Below are 23,052 nucleotides of genomic sequence, written 5' to 3'. Positions count from 1 at the left end.
TAAATGTCTGAGGCCAGATTCAGATCTTCCTGGTTCCAAGGCTGGTACTCTCTATCCCCTTTGCCACATAGCTGCCCCCATTTCCATTGTTTTATAAGGCTGTACCCTCACCTCCTACTTCTCTATCCCTTCCCTTCACCACAGACTGTGAGACATAATTGATATCAACTATGAGACTTGAGTAACAGTCACTTAAGACATTGTTACTAAGACTGTGAAATCCAGTTAAAGGCTTACCTGATCCAGGCTTTTAGCTGAGAATGGAGAAGTCTGGCAATTTATCCATCTGATTGTCTAGGTCAGATCTTCTTTAGAAAGTTTCAGTTTTATTTATTGCTGTGAATTCTTAGCCAGAAGAAGAAAGCAGCTTTCAAGAAGGCAACTTTCTTTTTCTTGTTTACATCATGTTTTTACACAAGTCATCTTGGGTCAAGAAGGCACTCAGCTTTGGAATTCCTGCTCCAATTGTCTTGATTGATTAATTATTAAATAAGTGGAAACTATTCCTCCTAGCCCACTCTACCTAGCTAACCTTAATTAAAATAATAGTGCCATTGCTTAAGGGAAAAAGCTTGCCAATTAATTCCCCTATACATCATCCTTTCATTCCCCAGACCAAAATTCTACTCTATTTTCTGGTAATCACTCATATATTTTCTTATTTTCTTTTATTAGAAGAGTCCATGTTTTGGAAATTTTAAATGTCTCCCAGTTGTTCTTTTCACCCTACCTCCTTCTGAAAGATTGATATATGTGATCAGTTTCTTAGTTTTCCACAGTTTAACAAATTACAATGGCTCTTCGTCCTGAAGGTAAAAGACTTTTGTCTAGGTCAGGAAACTTTTTTCTGACAAGGGCCATTTAGATCTTTATAACATCATTCACCTGCTATATTATATGGCCAAATATTTAATTAATTCATCCCTTAAAGCTCCTAGATTTATTGAATTTCAAGTCCTGCCTGCAGTTGCCTTGGCAGTGCCAGACCATGGGTTTTATATGGCCTGTAGTCTGGATATTCCCCACTCCCTAGTCTAGGAAAACAGATAATTGATGGCATTGGGATTGAGGCACTTTCCCAGAATATCTATGTATAATCTGTGAGCCTCTCTGAGTTTGGAAATGAGAACAAAGAGTTTGGTCTGTTTGGCCTAAAGTTTAAGAATACTTTCTTAGTCTCTGCCTCTTTCCTGGCTTGAAAAAGTAAATGGTTTTTTCCGGTGATCAGTAGCGTGTTCCACGAAGGGTTCATTCTCCAGCAATAAGAAATGGCCTTGTTGGGGATAGATGGCACAGTATAGTAGATTTTGCAGAAGAAAAGTTGAGTTTGAATGCCAGTTCTATCACTGACTAACAGAGTGATCTCATTTCATTTCTTTGGGTTATTAGTTTCCTCATCTGTAAAATGGGCAGCAAGAGATATGAAGGAAAGGGGAAAGGACATTTGACAACTTGATCCTTCAGGGCCCTTCCAGTTTGGACAGGAAGCTTCTCATTCATAGTTGCTGAAGATTTGAAGGACCAAGAGTCTCCTGCCTAAGATCAGGGTTAAGAAGTAATTGAGCACAAGGAAGGATGGGCGGATGAGGGAAGGTATCTTGTATGATTTAATGTCCTTGTTCAACTCTTCATCCACATCTGTGTTGTGTTTGTAACAACACATAAAGAGCATGTGAGCTTTGTAGCTAGCATAATGGTGGTGATATTTGCAGAGCACTCCCCACCCTGCATCCACCTTCCTGCTGGTAGATGTGGAGGGGAGGTCAGGAAAGGCTTCATAGAGGAAGCCACTGGAGCTGAACCTCAAGGATTCTGAAGGACCTTTAAAAAGAGTGTATTCTGAGCCTTCAGATGGCCAGTGTAAGAGAACAAGAATGAAGTGGAATAGTAAACTCAGGAGATACTTAGAAGTCCAATTTGGATAGACCACCACTAGAGGGATTTATGTGGATTTAATCAATGGGGAAAATGAAGCTCAGAGAAATTAAATGCATTGTAGCTATCAGACAACTAGGTAGTCAAATAATGAATCAATATCAGAGACTGAATTTGAAAACTTTTTAACTTGAAGATCCAGGATCTTTTTACTGTTCTATCCTTCTTCTCCAACAGGGTCCATGTTAGCTATCATATATGCCTCATTTTTCTACCTAGTCCTCACTGAAGACTGAAATGCCCTCCCCCTCCCAATTCCACCTGTTGAATTCTCACTCATCATTTACATATTGTTTTTGGGAAAGTGAGTTAAAGAGACTGTCAAAGATAAGGTATTTAAGTAACAATGTAAGAATAAAACATTCCCTTCATTGGTGGAGCCAAGATGGCGGCATGAGAAGAGCCTCTCCTAGGTGCTTTCTCCAAAATATTTCAAAAATCTTAAAATTATGATTCTAACTAAATTTTTGAGAGACAGAACCCACAGAAAGATCCAGTGAGGCAATTTTCCAGCCCAAAATAACCTGGAAAATAGTGGAAAAACTCTATTCCACAGGGTTAGAGGGGGGTGGTCCCTATCGGAGTGAAGAAACTTCAGCCTCCCAGGAACAGCCCAAGAGCACCTGGGAGCCGTGGCTCCTGGAAGCAGAAGCAGTTTCCTGATCTGCACTCTGAGGAGCAACAGGCACAATTTGGAGGATCAGTGGGGAGACCTCTGCCAGAGCAAGCACAGAGCCCAGGCCCTCAGGGCGGTTGCAGCATCAGCATATTCAGTGCAGCGGCCACAGCAGCCCAGATTCAGGAAACGGAAGCAGGAGCCAGCAAGCAGGAGCCTCCAGGCAGTTACACCTTGAGTACTCAGCCCACCAAAGGTAGGGGAGTGGAGGGAGACTTACGAGGTCTGTCCTCTGTCCCTGGAACAGGACTCTGGGACTCTGATCACATTCAGATCCCAAGCGTAGTCTAGCCCCACCAGTAGAACAGGGACACACACACCCCCAACCCCGCGGCAGAGGAGTGCGCTTGCAGTCATTCACAGACCAGGAGAACCATCAGAGCCTCACCTACTGAGGTCCTTGTGTGTTAGGGGGGTCCCAATAATATTCAGATGCTCAGGAAGCACCCCCAAACCAGGCAAAGGCTGGGGAGATGAGTAAACAGAGAAAAAAAAGGAACTGGACCATTGATAAATACTTTGTCTATGATCCCAAGAAGGATCAAAATATTCAATCTGGAGATAAGCTTCTGCATCTAAAGACTCCAAGAAAAATGGAAGTTGGGCTCAGGCTATGATAGAGCTCAAAAAAGATTTTGAAAGTCAAGTAAGGGAGATAGAAGACAAATTGGGGAAAGAAATGAGAGAGATGCCAGGAAAAACATGAAAATGAAGTCAGCAGCTTAGTCAAGGAGATCCAAAAAAAAATACTGAAGAAAATAGCATGTTAAAAACCAGCATAGGACAAATGGATAAAACAGTTCAAAAAGTTATTTAGGAGAAGAATGCTTTAAAAAGCAGAATTGGCCAGATGGAAAAGGAGATAAGAAAGCTCTCTGAGGAAAACAAATCCTTCAGATATAGAATGGAGCTAAAGGAAGCTGATGACTTTATGAGAAATCAAGACCAAAATAATGAAAAATTAGGAGAAAATGTGAAACATCTCATTGAAAAAACAACTGATCTGGAAAACAGATTCAGGAAAGATAATTAAAAATTATTGGGATACCTGAAAGTCATAATCAGGAAAAGAGCCTTGAACTCATTTTTAAAGAATTCCTGGCCAGATTTGAATCAGGAAAATTGCCCTGATATCCTAGAAGAAGAGGGCAAAATAGAAATTGAGAGAACCCACCAATCGCCCCTGGAGAGAGATCCCCCCCCAAAAAAACAACCCCCAGGAATATTATAGCCAAGTTCCAGAACTCCCAATTCAGAGAGAAAATATTACAAGCAGCAGAAGGGCACAATTCAAATTTTGTGTAACTGCCGTCAGAATCACACAGGACTTAGCAGCAACTATATTAAGGGCTCGTAGGGCTTGAAATATAATATTCCAGAAGGCAAAAGAGCTTGTAATGCAACTAAGAAGCAACTACCTAGCAAAACTGAACATCTTCCAGGGGAAAAGATGAACTTTCAGTGAAACAGGGCAATTTCAAATGTTCCTGTTGAACATTTGAACAGAACTGAACAGCTGAACAGAAAGTTTGACCTTCATGTATAGGACTCAGGTGGAGCATAGAAAGCAAAGGAGAAGGGTAAAATATGAGAGCCTTAATGATGATGAACTGCATGTATTCCTGCATAGAAAAATGATACTTATAATACTTATGTGAACCTTCTCATTCAATAGAGCAGGTAGAAGGAGCTTTTATAGATAAAACACAGGAGAGAGCTGAATTTGAAGATACAATATTTTGTAAAAATGGAGTCATTGGGCAAAAGGGAAATGTACTGAGAGTAAGAGAAAGGCTAAAATAGGCTAATAGAATAGGCTAAAATACTTTATATAAATTTTTTTTTTTTGCAATGATATGGAAGGGGGGGATGGTGAGAGGGAATGAGGGAACCTTCACTCTCATCAGAAATGGCTCAGAGAGGAAACAGCATATATACTCAATAGGGTGTAGACATGTAGGGTAAAAAGGAGAGAAGGGGGGCAGGGGGAAGGGGGGGATGTGGGTGTTAGAGGAGAGGGTAGATCATAGGAGAGAATAGTCAGATATAACACATTATCTTTTTTACTTTTTGCAAGGTGCTGAGATTGGGTGACCTGTCCGGGGCCATGGGGCTGGGTGTTTGCTGAGTCTCTGGGAACTCTGGGCCCAACCTCTTGACGTCAGGGCTGGTGCTCTGTCTGCTGAACCAATCAGCTACCCTACAGCACATTTTAGAAGAGGGACAGAGTGAAAAGAGAGCGAAAATATAATATATGGTAGTGGGGAGGAATGGATGGAGGGAATTACAATCAGCAACAGCAACTTTGGAAAAATATGGAAATAACTTCTGTGATGGACTTATGATAAAGAATGTGATCCACCTGAGACAGAGCTGATGGTATCAGAACACAGACTGAAACATTTTTTTCTCCTCTTTCTTTTACTTTATTTCTCATGAAGTTCTATATTTTTGTGGGAGAGGGTTATTATATTTACTCTTAAACAAGAATATTTTAGTAATGTATAAGGAATTGTGGAGTTTGAAGAAAGACCAAAGACTATTACCTTTAATTAAAAAAAAAAACCAAAGCCGTTATTACATAATTTTGCTATCTCTTTTACTTTACTTTTTCTTCCTTAAGGATATGATTTCTCTCTCATCACATTCAACTTAGATCAATGTATACCATGGAAACAATGTAAAGAATAATACTGCCTTCTGTGGGGGGTAGGTGGAGGGAAGCAAGATTAGGGGAAAAATTGTAAAATTCAAAATAAATTTTAAAAAATAAAAAAAATTCCCTTCATTAAACATTGAGTTTTTAACCACCAGCTTGATGTTTTTCCTTCATTCTCAAAAGAAGACTACAACATCAGGGAGGTGATGCTATGACAAGTACATGAATTGGATTTGAGTGAGGGGGACTGTGCTACCATAACCAGCCTCAGCTTCTCCTCCAGAGCCATCTGGATCCAGTGGCCAGATTTGAATCAGAATTCCTGGAGATGGCCCTAGATGGGAGGCAATCAGGGTTAATTAACTTTCCCACACAGGTAGTAAGAGTCAAGTATCTGAGGCTGGATTTGAACTCCCATCCTCCCGACTCCAAAGCCCAGACTCTATCCATTGTGCCACCTAGCTGCCCCTTTACTAGAATATAAGTGCTCTGAGATTATCCAATAATAGTATCTTACTTTTTTTTTGTTTGTGTTCCAGTCCTCCCTCCCTACATTAAACCCTACACCCCAGTAGATATATAATAAAATTTCTTGGATTGACTCAAATGAAAGAGAATGAAAGTTGGAAGGATGATATATTGTATTTTGCTTACCTTTTCTATTTGTTTGAAAAAACTCAACTACTTGACCTTTCATCTATTTTTCTAGTTTTAACCTACTAATTCCTCCATGTATTCTATGGGTCAGCCTTACCATTGCTCACCCTCTCCAGTCCCCATCTTTGTGTCTCACAATCTTAGAATTCCCCCCTCAGGTGACACCACTTCTTCCTCCTCTCCTATGAGGCCTTTCCCATTCCCCTTATCTCTGTTGTATCCTGCTTTAGAATATGAGCTCCTTGAGAGCAAGGACTGGTTTTGTGTTTTTTTCTTTATTATCTCCAGGACTGAAACATAATTCCTGGCAAAGAAATTCATGTTGATTGATTTTTCTTTTGCTTCAGCAAAGAAATAGCCAAGCATTCTTAGCACTGAAAGAAATGTCAGTGCCACTCAAAGTTGATTTCCTTTCAGAGTTGCAGTGCTATTTGATTTTCCATCTTTGTTTTGCATGTTTTATTTTCAGCTTCCAAAATGGAGGTTTTAAATATACATATGTATTTACATGAGACTCTCCAAATTAGGGAAGCATTTTATGTAAATTTCATATTAAAACAAGATGTTGAAAGTGCTGTTTAAAGTGTGAGAAAAGAGCCTAGGATGTTGGCAGCTTTTTTTTCTTGCTTTTTATCATTCTCTTTCCCATTTAACGATACCATGCTGACCAAAGGAGTATATTTGTGTCAACTTCTATTTGATAGATAATACTTTTCCATTTTGATGGCTTAATCTATAATATTTGAATGAGAGGGCTTGCTTGAGGAACAAAAGCCGGAATTTTATGACACTAGAAATTCATAATTTGCACTCATTTCCCTGCTCCCATATGCTTTAGGTTTCGTCACAGTCCCAACTGCTGGTACCTGAGAGACTGGACTATGCACAGCTGGGTTAGACAGTGCCTCAAATACGGTGCACAAGACAAAGCCTTGTATACTCTCATCAATAAGGTAAGTGTCTCAGAGCAGCTGCAGCTGATTTGGTTGAGTCTGGATATTACTGCCTTTGTATCTCCACCTAAATGGTTTATGATAAAAGATTAGGACATAGGTTTAAATCATTGCAGCTTTCCTTTCCCTGAGCACACTTCACAAACAAACAAGTGAGCATAAGGAAAATCTTATCAAAACTTGCAAAGCAGGGGCAGCTAGGTGGTGCAGTGGATAGAGAACTGGTCCTGGAGTCAGGAAGACCTGAGTTCGAGTCCAGCCTCAGACAATCTTTACCTAACTGTGTGACCTTGGGCAAGTCACTTAAACCTATTGCCTTGCAAAGACCCAAACAAACCAAAAAAAAAAAAAACTTCTGCAAAACATTAGTAGCTGTTGATCCTAACTTACTAGCTCTTCTCTATAGTATTCCATCTCACATTTCCAGAGATGCCTTAACAGACTCTCCATTCCTAGACTGCATTCCTGCTCACTTCTGCCTAGTAAAGTCTACTCTAGCTTCCTTCTAAATTTTTTTTTTTTAGGTTTTTGCAAGGCAAATGGGGTTAAGTGATTTGCCCAAGGCCACACAGCTAGGTAATGATTAAGTGTCTGAGACTGGATTTGAACCCAGGTACTCCTGACTCCAAGACTGGTGCTTTATCCACTGTGCCACCTAGCCACCCCTCTAAATTTAATTTAGGCACAGTCTGACAAAAACTTGACCCAATCCTCTGGTGCCATCCCCCAAGAAATTGCTTTGTACACACTTCATTTTTATTTTCTATTTAATTTTCTCTCTGTGTGTTATTTTCCTGCAATAGAATCAAGAGCTTGGAGAGCAGGAACAGCTTCATTTTTGTCTTTTGGCTTTTATCCATCTCTCCCTCCCTCCATTCATCCACTTCTCCATCTGCCGGGGGTATGCCCTGAGGTTTCTAAGGCAAAAGTCCTTTGCAGTGAACACAGTGCCTGGCCTGGGGTGCCCACTTATTTAAATGTTTGTGAAATAAATTGTCATCTTGGTCAGCGTTTTGCTTAGCTGTCCCAGTTAAAGATCTTGGGGGAAAAGGAATGCCCATTCCTGTTGGCCCTGCATGATCCTTGGAGTATGACAGCAAGTACAGGATGTTTCAGATTGCCCTCACATTCATTCCTTGTCACTTTGACTGCCAGCCTCAAGCTAATGCAGTTCAAGAGGAAGTAGAGCCCCGCACAGCCTTCTAGCTGCCATAGTCATCCAGGATTGAATTTTCTTCATCCTCATGATATGAAATAAGAACCCCAAATAAATAAGATCTTAGTATATGAGTTAATGTTATAAGCATTAAGTTTCCACTCCACACAGAGTAACTTTTCAAGATATTCATGGGTGTGTGTTCTTAAATACCTATAGGGCTCCCAAGCATAGCTCTAGGCTCAGCCAGACATTGGGGGGGGGGGGATGGAGGAAGAGGCAGGAGGAGTAGGCCTATTTTCTTGCCAAAGCACAATAGACAGTGTAATAGAGTGAAAACAGATTTAGAAAATCAGATTACCCAGGATACAGATATTGCTTTGTGTGACCTTGGATGAATTACTTCACTTCTCTGGGCTTGTTGGTTTCTGTATCTGTAAAATGATTCTGTGACTCTGCAGCATATCCTTTATCAAAGTTCTCAAGGTCTCCCTTGAAGAACTGAGTCATTTTCTGAGAGAAACATCTTTGCATCTTTATTTGCCATTAAGGAAGGAAAAAAAGGAAAAGAGGAAGAAAGAAAGGAAGGAAACAGGGAGCAATGAAGGATGAAAGGGAGCAGGGAAGGAGGGAAGAGGGAGGGAGGGAGGGAAGAAGGAAAGAAGAGAGGAGGGAAGAAAGGAAGGGAGGGAACAAGGAAGGAAAAGAGGGAGGAAGGAAAGAAATAAGCCCCTATTATATGCCAGGCACTGTGTTAAGTGTTTTATAAATATTGTCTAATTTGTCTCTTACAATAACCCAGGGACATAGATTTCTGCTTTTATCCCCAGTTGAGGAACCTGAAACAAACAGAAGTTAAACGTCTTGCCCTGAGTTACCCGTTAGAGAGTGTCTGAGGTCAGGTTTGAACCCAGGTCTTTCTGGCTCCAACCAGTGTTTCCCAGACCTTTGTAAGTTCATGCATCAAGCTAATTATTAACTCCCTTTCCCTAGCTACAAATTCTTTCATTTGACATTTAAAGTCCTTCACTTCCTGGCTTCAGGCTGCTTTGCCAGGCTTTTTTTACCCACTGCTCCCCTTCACATGCTCTACACTAGCTAAACCAGCCTGCTTTCTGCCCCACACGTAGCACTCCTTCTGTCTCTGGGCCTTTGCCTGAGTGGTTTGCAATGCTGGAATACCCTCCTTCAGCGTTCCCTCTGCTTAAGTGCCACCTCCTACCTAAGACCTTTCCTAAGATTCACCAAGTGCTAGTGCCCTCCTCCACCCCTCCATCCTCACCATTTCCTAGAATTTGCTTTGTGCTTATTCTGTTTGTGCTTAGATGCACATTTGTTTCTCTAGATAAAATGTAAACTCCTTAAGGGCAGGGACTGTTTATGTCTTTGTATCCCCATCACCTACTACAGTGTGATACATGAGGAGGGGAAAAGAGCAGATGTGGGGGGGAGGTGGTAGAGAATGAATTTATTAAGAGTTTACTAGATGCCAGACAGTGTATTAAGTGCTGAGGATATGAATAAGCAAATGAATCAATTTTTATCCAAAGGAACTTAACATTCTTATGAGGACAGACAATACAGAAACTTGCTGGGGGGTGGCACTGGGGCTGGGGAAGGAGTGGAGGAAGATACCCAATCAGAGGCAGTACAGAAGGTGAAGAAAAAAAAGTAAAGTCTAGAGAGAGTTGAGGCAAGACTGAAAGAACCATGACTAAGGCCCTTTCCCAAATGATGGAACTGGTGAGGGAGTCACCAATAAGGGGAAGTCCTAGGGTGAAAATGATTATTGACTGATTGGTTCCATTATCCTAATGATACTTTTTTCCTGATTTCCTCACTGATTCTAACCTTTCTGGGTTTTTTTGGACCAGTGATTTTATTGGTACAGATAGGGAGCCTTCAGTGAAGAAACTGTTTATCAATGTAAATCAGCAAATAAAAGTGAGTTTACCCAGAGTCACACAGCCACTCTATCAAAAGTGGTCCTTGAACCCAGGTTTTCCTGATGACTCTAAGGTCAGCTCTCTATCCTCTGTGCAACATTCCCTCTCATCCTTAGGCTTTAGACCTCAGTTAAAGTAGTAGTAGTAGTAGTAGTAGTAGTAGTAGTAGTAGTAGTAGTAGTAATAATAATAATAATAATAATAATAATAATAATAATAATAATATCCTATCCTGCCTGTTAGAGCTAGCTTAGGACCAGAAATTTAGAGCTCAAAGGTCATTTATTCCAGCCGCTTCATTTTACAGATTAGAAATTTAGGCTCAGAAATTAAATTACTTTCCCATGGCCACCTAGTTAAAAAAAAGTTCAGAGCTGGGGTTTGAACCAGATCTTTTGACTCCAATACTCTTTTGCCACTATTCTACCTGGCCTTTCACTGAGTGGCATTCATTAACCACTCCAGAGGGGTTTATTTCAGGATTGGGAGTGAAATCTGAGTCTAATAATTATATAGTTAGCTATGGGTAAAGTTGGGAGGAATAAATTAGAAAAGAGATATCCTCTTCCTTCCATGATAAATGTTGGTTCAAGAAGAATGATGTCACTTTAAGAGAATAAGAGACTACAGCATTGTTTACTCTTTTAAGCTCATCAGTTTTCCAAGCAAGAAAACCACATTCTTCCTGACCAGTCTACTTTCTTTATAGTGTAAAAGTCTTTTCCCATCTGTAATATATGCCATATTGGGCCACATGGCAGCTAAGTAGTGTAGTAGATAGAGCACTGGTCTTGGAGTTAGGAAGATGAGTTCAAATCCAGCCTCACACACTTGCCACTTACTGGCTATGTGACCTTGGGTAAGTCGCTTTAATCCTGATTTCCTTACATCCCAGGCCATCTCAAGTCATTCTGATCCATATCAGATCACTGGACCCAGATGATTCTAGAGGAGAGGGTAAGGTTGGTGACTTAGCACAGCACCCTCTCACTCAAATCCCATTCATGTGCTTGTCATGGATCACCTCCCTGATATCATGGTCTTTGAGAATGAAGGACAGATAACACTGGTCCACTAACACTACCTTGCATGAGACCAAAAAATGATTCATCTTAATCAGCCTTACAAATGCTCTTCAGGAATCACTGAGCTCTCTTCATTCTGGACCTACAATGATTTCTTTATATATATAAAACCAATGATATCCTGGGGTAGTGTCTTGACTTGTGCATGAAATGGATTTAAGTGAGGCAGAGCTTCCCAAAGTTATCAGCCTCACTTGGTCTTCTAGAGATAAAAATCAAGCCATGACCCAGGATGCAGTGGATGACCTTTTAGGCATAAAGGACATTAAATTTCTCTTAAGTTTCTCTTGGGTTCTCTTAAAAGCACTGTACTGGGAGGCAGGAGTCTGGGATTGCTCCACTGAACATTGGATGAGTCACTTTAACTCCTCTTCCTTTCTTAATTTGAAAATGAGGGATTGATTGGGACCAGATGGACTCATAAGTCTGCCAACTCTAAAATTCTGATTCTCATCTGACTTCTTCTTTGACCCTGGTAATGCACAGTAATCTGGATGTACATTTATAATTTCATTTATTCAGCTTTTTTTTTTTATCATTCTGGATTACTCAGTAGCTATCATGCAGGCTCATGCAGGCTATGGACTGAGGGATCTCATAATCTAAGGGGGGGAGGGGAGAAGGAAGAAGAAATGAAACATTTACAGGGTGTCCAAAAGTCTTTTAAGATAAACCTTAAAACTGCACTAAGACTTTTGGGGCATGCTGATTATAACTAGCTATGGTACAAAGTAGCTAGATGACTCAGTGGAGAGAGTGCTAGGCCTGTGATCAATGAAGATAAGATGTAAGTTCAAATCTGGCCTCAGACACTTGTTAACTTGGCTGTAAGCAGGTCACCTAATCCTATTTGCCTTCATTTTCTCATCTGTAAAATGAGCTGAAGAAAGAAATAACAAACTATCCTTTGCCAAAAAAACCCTAAAAGGACTCATGTAGAGTTGGACATTGACTGTAAACTCTAAGCAACAAAATAAATGACAATGTTAGATAAATTGCTGTGAGAAATTTAAGAAAGATGAAAAAATAATAAGACATTTGTATATTATATATTTTTAAAGTTTACAAAATGCTTTATACATCTCTAAACACACACACATACATACGTGTGTGTGTATATAGAACATCCTATTTGTTCCTCATAGCAGCCTTATGAGGTAAGTGTTTTTATTATTCCCGTTTGATATATGAGGAAACTGAGGCTCAATGACATTAAGTAATTTGCCCTAGCCCTCATAGTTAAGACATGTGATTTGGGCTTTGAACTCAGTTCTTCTCTACTCCCAACACTCTACCCCGCCTTGATGAGGAGTGGAGAGGGAGGAGGGAAGATCCTGGAGAGGATGGAACATATATTGGACCTTAGAGGAAGAGATTTCACAGTGCTGGAACTTTAAAACCAAATTCATTTTTGGAAGAAGAGACGGTAGAGAGCCAATACTAAATTTTGTATTGGGTCCAATGCCCTCTTAACAAACCTCAAAGGACATTGAGTACAACTTCATGTTACAAAGGAGAAAACTGGCTCAGAGAAATTTGGTGACTTAACCTCCAAAGTCGCTGAGATGTTACTTAACTATGCTGAGATTCACTTCCAGAACATCACAAGCTTCATGATTATTAAAGTGGAAATTATATCAAACTTGGAATCAGAAGGGACATAGTGATCAGATCCCACCTTTTGATACCTACTAGGTTTGTGACCATAAGCAAGTCATTTAATCCTCTTAGCCTCTGTTTGGAAATAATATTGCCCACCCCATAGATCAGTTGAGTGCATTCAAAAGATGATGTGTAATTCAAAAAAGATGAATTCTGTAGGAAAGTTTAAGGCATTGTAGAGGGTGTCCCAAAAGTCTTAGTGTAGTTTTAAGCTTGAAGAACTCCAGAATGTAAATGCTCCAAACTTACAAATGAAATTTTAAAATTAAATATAACCACATCTTGTGGTCTACCTTTCTGTAGTACTGAGGAATCAAATATGCCCCATCAGTAGACTCTCAGGGAAAGTCTGAACCAAAATTAAAATGTAACTAAGAAATATTTGACAAAATAAATAGAATTTAAGAAAACAGACTATTAATTTGTGATTTTCTAAGTCAGCATGCAGCCTATACAGATCCTTATGTATGGTTTTAGTAGCCGTTGCTTCTAGTTGAATTTGATACTACCCATGTAGTAATTTTTATAAACTTTTACCAACTGCTACTCAGTGATTAAAAGAATTACATTTATAAATCTAGCCTCGAGATGAGATGTACAAGAAATAAGTATAATAAAAATACATCAATTAATCAAGGTGACCAAATGAGAGGAGGATCTGTTGACCAGTCTGGGAAAAATGTCATCCAGAAATATAATTTTCTTGTTAAAATTAGCATTTAAATTTTTGTATTCAAAATTCATAAGACTAATTTCAATAATTAAACTTTTGAATGATTTTTTAAAGTTTGTAACATTTATAATTCTGAAGTTCTTAAAGCTAAAAACTGTACTGAGATTTTTGGTACAGTCAAATAACATTATTATTATCCTTTATTAGCATTATAATTATCATCTTCATCATCATTAAGGAGCTGGAGAGATGATGAAAGTACAGAGATGGGAGAAAGCAGAAAAAGGACAGGGTATAGAGTTTTAAGGAATATAAAGAGTCAGCATATAGTAGAACTTTTAAAAGGCATAGAGCTACTGAAACCAGGCTAATTGAGTTAATGATAATTTTAAGAAAAATCAAAGATGCAATCTAGAGCCAGTTTATTATTATTATGTAAAGCCAGTTATTAATTACAGGTCCTATGACCTTGGTAAGAAGTGTTGTTAGATTTTTTTTTTTGCCTGGGTTGGTTTGATTTGGTTTTTTTTTTAGTGATTTGGGGAGATTCAGGAATCTATTGAAGCTGATCAGAGAGCTTGCAAATGCTATGATGTCTCTTGAAGTCTGTTTTTGCATATGACTTCTGATTGGGTCCTTGTGAAAATTCAAAACCCATGAAATCACAGAATTAGCTTGCTGTTTAAAAAAAGAAGCCTATCAAATGGTGGTAGGCTTAGCCATTGTTTTTCACATTCAAATGTTTTATGTCCAACACCACTCCTGACTCCTCACTTTCTTTGTTTAATTCTAACCAACAAGCTCTGATTATATGTTTCAAGAGTAGCAACCTCTGCTTATCCAGCCAAGAAATGATTCAGTGAAATCACTTCCTTGGATTTAGTAGTGATGTTTCTCATGAGTGCAATGTAGTTAGCTTGTATTTCAGACCGAGTTAAAGTGGATTAATTTCTCTCCTTTCATGTCTTTCTTTGTTCCTTTGTTTCAGGTACAATATGGAATTTTCCCAGACAACTTTACATTCAACTTACTCATGGATTTTTTTATAAAGCAAGAAAATTATAAAGGTAAGAAAATCGTAATTCCTTAGATATACTCTACATAAAGAAGTGTGAGACCCAAGACCCTAGAACTAAAGAATCAATTGTTTGGTTTTTTTTGTTTTTGTTTTTTACTCTCAACTAAATTACTGTATGCTCCTTACATCATAACTTTAAAGTTTTCATATATGTTATCATATCTGCCCCTCAGAATAATCTCTTTGAGGGAGGGTATTCTCATTTGGCAGATAAGACAATTGAGGCTTACATAGGTTAATCTTTGGGATATGCCCAAGATAACAAATCAGAGATGGCAATGGGTGGTATATTGAGGAGAATTGCTAAACCTGGATTCATGAAGATAGGAGTTTATATGCTGCCCAGATTTGTCTTAGCTGCTTGACTCTGTTCAAATCACTTAGAGTTTCCTCACTAAAATAAGGATAATAAAATCTCAAAAGACTGTTGGGAGGATCAAACTCTAATCAATAAGCTCTGATTAAATAAATAAAGAGTAGGAAATTCTAATTATCCAGACCCATCACAAGTACCAAGAAATGATCCATTGAATGGTTGTCTTGAGGACAATGGTGAGGTTGTAATATGTTTATGATGCCTTGTTAGGAGATAACATATATGAAGTGTTTTGCAAACCTTCAGCTAGAGCTGAAGGGGACCTCAAAGGACATTGAGTACAACTTCATGTTACAAAGGAGGAAACTGGCTCAGAGAAATTTGGTGACTTGACCTCCAAAGTCACTGAGATGTTACTTAACTATGCTGAGATTCACTTCCAGAACATCACAAGCTTCATGTTCTGTATCAAATTCTTTGGCCAGACAGGTGAATTTAATCAAAAGTTCTTTTCCTATAAAACTACTTTTAGAAACTTGAGATCATTTTTCTTTGGTTCCAACCCCAGTTTTTCAGGTTAAAGGAGTATGTATTTTAATAAAATATAAATTGTCTGGCTCACTGGTCACAAGTTTGTATAAAGTGATTGTTGATTTTTTATTTTATTTTCTGATCATAGAGGCATATATTTAGAACTGGAAGCAACTTTAGAAATAAACGGTATTATTTGGCACAATCATGGCACAAAAATTTTTTTTAAATTTATAACTTATTGTATTTTAAATAAGAACCAGCAGTAACAGTCAGCCATGGTATAGTGGGAAGAATGCTGAATCTAGGAATCTAAAGTCTTAGCCTTAACTCATTATAAAGAAATTGGTGAGTTATTTCATATCTCTGGGTTTCAACTCTCTAATTTGTTAAAAGAGGACATTGGACCCAATACACAATTTTAGTATTGGCTCTCTACCATCTCTTCCTCCGAAATTGAATTTGGTTCTAAAGTTCCAGCACTGTGAAATTAAAAAAACAATCTTAAATCCAAAGCCTGTTCCTGCCCCACCCCCTTTGGAAAGCCAAAGAAAAAACATAGATTTTCGCCAGACATGAAAGCTCTGTCATTCTTGACATCAGTAGTTGAAAGTTCCATGACTTCATATGTATGGATATATCCTCCAGCAAGTCAAAATGGCAGTCCCTCCAATGCTTTGATATATACTCTTCATGAGCTCCTTTGACTCAAAAAAAATTCTACACCTAGTACGCAACTCTCATCATAAATCTCTCCAAACTTAATTCTCACCAAGTTTGTTTTTAGATTAAAAATGGTCTCTCGCTGGGCCTGTACAAAAAACCTTTCTAGTTTGATCAGTAACTACTTTGCTAACATAGCCAAGGGTCATTATTATGAGGCACCAATGTAGAGCTTTAGTGGACGCAAAATAACAATGAGCAGGAAATTATAAGGATCAGCATTTGGGAGTCAGAAAACCTAGATTCAAATCACACTTCTGATGTGATGACCCCCTATATAATGATAGGCAGATACTTAACTTGTCCAAGCCTCAATTTCCCTGCTTGTAGGGAATACTTGTAGAATGGAAATAAAGCTACCTATGCTACTTTCACAATAGGGCTGTTGTTAGGCTAGAATAAGATCATGCTTGAAAAGTGCTTTGATCATTTTAAAATATTCAATAAATTTATGATATCTGTTTATAAATTCTCTCAGTGTTTGAACTATCCGTGCTTTCATATCCCAAACAATTCTTATCTAAGTCTTCCTATAAAATTGTCACAAAAAGTTCACCCAGTGTGCTTTCTCCTGACATTACCAGGAGTAATTTTGTCATCCTTTGTCTTCAATATAAATAGCAATTGTTTCTAGTGTCAGTGAGGAAAAGGGGAGAAGTTGGCAGTGTCCCTTCCTCTATACATACACACACACACACACACACACACACACACACACACAGACACACAATCTCTAAATATACTCTTTGGAATTAATGCTAAAAGCAATATCAGGGGAACCATCTAGTCTAATTCCTTCATTTTATAGCTGAAGAAACTGAGACTCAAAAAAGTGTCTTGCCAAGATTTCATGAGAAGTCAGTCAAGTCAACAAGCCTTTATTGAGTGCCTATTCTATGCGAGACACCGTGCTAACTTGAGATTTAAAGAAAGGCCAAAACTAGTGCCTATTCCCCAAAACCTTACAATCTAGTAAAAGAGACAGCCTGCAGATAACTACAAATCTGATATATGCAGGATAAATTAGAGATTATCTCAGAGAGAAGTTATTAACATCAAAGAGAGTCAGAAAAGGGGTCTTGTAGCACCTTAGCTAAGACTTCAGGGAAGCTGGGGAGACAACCCCATGGGAGACGGCCAGGGAGAATGACCAGAGTTGGGAGATGGAACAACAAGGCATCCAAATGCACCAGACTGTAGAGCATAAGACAACTAGAAAGGTAGGCAGGGGTCATGTTATAAATGATTTTATTTATTTTATTTTGTTTTTATTTTTCCCAAAACAAAAAACATTCATTTTTAAAACTTTGAGTTCTGAATTCTCTGCCTTCTCTCTGTCATTGAGAAAGCAAGTTTTAAAAAAATAGATTAAAAATGTATAGTCATGCAAAACCATAAAGTAGATAAATCAATACTTTTTGACTGACCATGACTAGCTGGCTTGTATTTATTCTGAACATACTTTTGAGTATGTGTGTATGTTTCTGTTAGAAAAATAATTTTAATCTTCAAAAAAAACCCAAGCGATTCCCCATTTGACAAATGGTCAAAGGATATGCAAAGGTAATTTACAGACGAGGAAATTAAAGCAATCCATAGTCATAAATCATTACTTATTAGAAAAAGGCAAATTAAAGCATCTCTGAGGTACCACACCTCTCAGACTGGCCATTATGACCAGAAAGGACAAAGATCAATGTTGGAAGGGATGTGGGAAATCTGGGACACTCATATATTGTTGGTGGAGCTGTGAACTCATCCAACCTTTCTGGAGAGCAATTTGGAACTACACCCAAAGGACAACAAAAATGTGCACACCCTTTGATCCAGCAATACCACTACTGGGTCTATATCCTGAAGAGATGATGAAAAAGGGTAAAAACATCACTTGTACAAAAATATTCATAGCACCCCTGTCTGTGGTGGCAAAGAATTGGAAATCAATAAATGTCCTTCGATTGGAGAATGGCTTAACAAACTGTGGTATATGTATGTCATGGAACACTATTGTTCTATTGGAAACCAGGAGGGATGGGAATTCAGGGAAGCCTAGAGGGATTTTGCATGAACTGATGCTGAGTGAAATGAGCAGAACCAGAAAAACACTGTGCACCCTAACAGCAACATGGGGGCAATGACCAACCTTGATGGACTTGCTCATTCCATCAGTGCAACAATCAGGGACGATTCTGGGGTAACTGAAATGGAGAATTCCATCTGTATCCAGAGAAAGAACTGTGGAGTTCGAACAAAGACCAAAGACTATTACTTTTAATTTTACAAAAAAACACTGATATTTACTTTTATCTCTTATATTTTATTTTTCTTCCTTAAGGATATGATTTCTCTCTCATCACATTCAATTTGGATCAATGTCTACCATGGAAACAATGTAAAGACTGGCAAATTGCCTTCTGTGGGGGTGGGGGAAAGGAAGCAAGATTAAGGGAAAAATTGTAAAACTCAAAATAAATAAAATCTTTCTAAGAAAAGAAAAACAAGCACTTTCAGAATAGAGATTATTACATTTTTTATGTGGTATCCAAGGCTTTTACCTAATTCTAAACACAAATTAACCATGTAATAAATAATTAGTGATTGCTTGATGAGTGGATTGACTTTGGAAAGAGTAAAGCACTAAATTATTTGTTTTTATTATCTGTTCATTCTATTCTATAAAAGCTACAAAATGAATTGTAAAAATTCTATAGTACTATTATTCTATAGAAACATTGAGTTGATTGTTCAGGACAACTTAATTTCATTGACCAGGCTGATTAAAATAGAGAATCAAAACCAAAAGAATACAGAAGAAACAAAAAAAAAATTTTTTTTTAAGGTTTTTGTAAGGCAAATGGGGTTAAGTGGCTTTGCCCAAGGCCACACAGCTAGGTAATTATTAAGTGTTTGAGACAAGATTTGAACCCAGGTACTCCTAACTCCAGGGCCGGTGCTTTATCCACTGTGCCACCTAGCTGCCCCAAAACAAAAATTTTAAAAACATGATTTTGGTTTCACTAAAATACTATTATTCACATAATAGATGAACTTCTAATTACTATCATTTTTTTAAAATTGAATGTCTAGCTTGTCTTTATTTTGAATTATGTTCTTATTACTTTCAGCCTCTATCTTGTCACAGATTGACTTTAAAGAGTGCTGGGCCTGGACTTCTTTCCTAGTTCCAATGTGACCTCACATTAACCAGCTGTGTGACCATGGGCAAAGCACTTCACCCTATTTGCCACAGTTTCTTCACCTTTTAAAAAAGCTGGAGAAAGAATGGCAATCCCCTTCAGTATCTTTGCCAAGAACAGTCCAATGGGGTCAGGAAGAGTCAGACATCATTGAAACAATTGAACAACAAAGTAACAGCCTCCTGTGAAAAAGTCATCGACCACCCCTTACTCAGTTTCTTTATTTGCCCAATTGATTCTAGAAAGTTCTAGTTTTTTGTTGTTGTTGGTTTTGTTTTTTGCAAGGCAATGGGGTTGAGTGGCTTGCCCAAGGCCACACAGCTAGGTAATTATTAAGTGTCTGAGGCCGGATTTGAACTCAGGTACTCCTGACTCCAGGGTTGGTGCTCTATCCACTGTGCCATCTAGCTTTCCTGCAACTTACATTTTAAATCAATATTAGTATCCTCTACTTTGAGAACATGTCACTGAAGGGGGAACTTTGACCTTGAACTGCTTGATTTTCATTTATATTGTAGAATATCCAGGGAAGAGAAAATTGTTCAAAGTGTGGTCTCCTATGACTAGCACTTTTATGGAAACAAACTTGTTTGTGTTAGATTCTCCCCCCCACACCACAGGTACTTCAGATTTGTAGAAGTGCTGCTTCTTACTTCCTTAGTTTTAATGGAATCATCCATTCCTTATTTTTCACCACCAGTTTTCTAACTGAGGATCATTTTAAATATGAGAATAGTGAGGCCTAGAATAGTTTAATGACTTTCCAAAGGAAAGTTGTTTGAAATGTCCTCAGCCCTTCATCAGTGCTCCAGAAGTAGGAAGAGAATCCAGTGTGGCAGGCAGAAAATTTGATCCCTGTATTCCACTAGAGTCTGAGAGATACAGATATCCCTTTTCTCTGACTCAGTTTCTTTAGCTGATAATACGTGTGTGTGTGTGTGTGTGTGTGTGACTTGTCTAGTCACTTCCCTTGGACACAGCTATAAATGTCAAAGGCCTTATATGAACTCAGGTCTTCCTGACTCTGCCCAACCACCTATTATTAGAATTATTAGAAGGTAAGTTCCCATTATTTGGGGGTTTATGGTGTTCAGAAAATGTTTGTTGACCAATTTATTGATAAATACCAGTTGATTGGCTTATTTGAGATTTAATTCATTTTTTTTTCTGACTTGTTCTCCCTTTCAGATGCCTTAGCAGTGGTTTTTCAGGTCATGCTGCAGGAAGACTTTGATGCCACCTCAACCCAGCTTCTCTCCCTCCATGTTTTGTACCATTGTCTAGCAAAGAAATCAGAATTCAGCGTAAGTGTTCCTCATTAAATTCTTTCAGTCTGAGAAAAGCCAAACTGTGAATGCTGATTGAGTTAAAATGGCAAACATTGAAATCCATTTGTGTTTGGCTAAAAACCCTGAAGATTAAGCTAAAAGAGAAAATAGATTTCTTGTGTTACTGGTTTCAGTAAATGGAAACTTGGATGCCTTAGGAAACTAAATGGGCTTGAATGATAGTTTACCTGTCACTTCTGTACTTGTAAAAAATAACATGGTTTGGCTGCAAATATCAGGAAACTGGACTGAGCTCTTCAAAAGAGATGATGTTGCAGTTACCAGTTATAGCATTTGTTAAAGTTATTAATGTTTAAGATAACCTCTAAGTCATTAAAGTTTTAGAAAGTTTCAAAAAATTAGATATTTAGTTGTGGGTCTCAGTTTTTCATATTTCATTATTATTCTTACTGTATATTTTACTGATTTACCTTATCACTCAGAGCAAGAGGAGGGGGGCAAAAATCTGTCATTTAATAATAACACTTTTAAAAGTAAAATCTCACCTTACCAGGTTTAATTCTACCTCATTTTATAAGTGAAAGTCAAGCTTCTCATATTTTGGCATGGTTTGTTTTTGAAAACCAAATGACTTATGAGTTAGGCACTTAATCATACATGTATTTCAAGTCCATATACTTACTTGGATTGCTTTTCCCTCTCTAAATAATTGTCCAAAATATTGAGGAAACATGAGAAATAACACTAAGGCTAATCTTGAAACAGGTAGGGCCTGAAAAAAAAGGTTGCTATCTGTTTTGCCAGAGAGAAAGATCAAACTGAGATCTTTGAAGGCCTGAGTAGCACAAGGATACTGAAAGGGTTTTGGGACTCTCTTACACAAACCTTAGTTTTCTTGCTCTGACCAGAAGTCCTAGTCATTCCTCTGACTTAGTCCTAATGATTAAGCAGCAACCCAGGATCAGAACAAAGTTAGCTCTGTTTCCTGGCTTTTACTGCTCATCCAGCTAGCCCAAAGTCTTATAAGTGATCTAATTTATCACCAACCACATTTCATCATACCTTTGCCAGCCTGGGAGTCTGATAGCATGTCCCCTGAGTCATAGTGTCTCCAGTGGGTCCCCTGGCCATTGCTCTTAGGAGTCAGTGGCAGACCCAGAGATGCTGTTTGTATTTTTTGCTTCAGTTTTAGTCAACTATAATTTTGCCCTCTGAAAGAAACTATTGCTAAATATTTGCCTAATTAGTTTGAATTTTTTTCTGAAACATACATATCCCCTTAAAAGCAATCTAGAAGTAATGCATTTTAACCAAGCTATCAAGAAGAGACATTCTTATGCTTACTGAATTGTGTAAGAATTTAATTGTTTGCTTCTTCATACCAATTTGTATATATGTGTCTGTGTGTTTTTCTCTAGGCTGTGAACATTTCAAGTCAACATGGCTTACCAAAAGCATTTATCTTTGTGCTTTCTTGTAGTGGGAGGAGGAGAAAAATTTTGGTGCATCCTTGTTACTGCTGGGCCTAAAACAGGAGAACACTGTGTACTTGAGTTCCCAGTTGTACGGCTATGCGCTTCTGGGTGAGTTGTGTGCATAACCTGTGTTTTTTCTTTACTGATATGTAGTTGATACTGATCTTCTAGTTTACTGATAATCTCATTTGAATTAAGTTCTCCAGTGAAATTCCAGTGTAACATTTGCTAACAGACATAGAAAAAACACTATTGATAGAACTGAGGTCTTTTTACAGTTAAATAGAAATTATTTAAAATGTAACAGTACCAAGCCCACAGTGGCAAATGAGATTGAGCTCTGGCAGTCCTAAATTTTTCAGCAAGAGTTAGTGTGATAGGGGCGGCTAGGTGATGTAGTGGATAAAGCACTGGCCTTGGAGTCAGGAGTACCTGGGTTCAAATCCGGTCTCAGATACTTAAGAATTACCTAGCTGTGTGGCCTTGGGCAAGCCACTTAACCTTATTTGCCTTGCAAAAACCTTAAAAAAAAAAGAGTTAGTGTGATAGGTTGATAAAGAGAAGAACCTTTTTCTTTATTTTATTTTAAAATGACCTCTACTGGCCTCTTGAGGTTAATACTGGACCAGCAAACATAGAGAAACTTAAACATAAGGAAATTCTACTATAGTAGAATAAGCTCCAGATTTGTTCAAAAGACTTGGGTTCTAGTCCTAACTTAACTAATAACTTGTTTTGTAACCTTTTCTTGCAACTTTTTAATTTCCTGCCTCATCTGTGAAAAGAAGGGTGGCTGAGATCAAGGATTCTGAAGCCCCCTTCATGTTATTCATTCATTTTTTTTCAGTTGTGTCTGCTTCTCTGTAACCCCATTTCCTTCTCCAGTTTATTTTACTGATGAGGAAACTGAGGCCAACAGGATGAAGCGATTGCCCAGCTAGTAAGTTTCTGAAGTCAGGTCTGACCTTAGGAAGGTGAGTCTTCTTGACTCCAGGCCCACTTACCTGATCCATATTTTCACCTAGCTGCACCAACATTTTA

At 38.3% G+C, this 23,052-nt stretch overlaps 1 protein-coding gene across 1 annotated transcript in view; it reads left to right on the top strand.

The window, feature by feature from the left end:
• The window catches only part of MRPS27 (mitochondrial ribosomal protein S27), a 160,053-nt gene that overhangs the window by 114,178 nt on the left and 22,823 nt on the right, over nt 1–23,052 (top strand). Inside the window, exons 5-8 of the mRNA XM_074200629.1 lie at nt 6,766–6,880; nt 14,391–14,469; nt 20,436–20,551; nt 22,017–22,119. Of these exons, the coding sequence (XP_074056730.1) occupies nt 6,766–6,880; nt 14,391–14,469; nt 20,436–20,551; nt 22,017–22,119 (413 nt within the window). The remainder of the gene's footprint in view (nt 1–6,765; nt 6,881–14,390; nt 14,470–20,435; nt 20,552–22,016; nt 22,120–23,052) is intronic.

Source organism: Macrotis lagotis, chromosome X (genome assembly GCF_037893015.1).
Source record: "Macrotis lagotis isolate mMagLag1 chromosome X, bilby.v1.9.chrom.fasta, whole genome shotgun sequence".
Lineage (NCBI taxonomy): Eukaryota > Metazoa > Chordata > Mammalia > Peramelemorphia > Peramelidae > Macrotis > Macrotis lagotis.
This window is presented reverse-complemented; position numbering and strand designations above follow the sequence as displayed.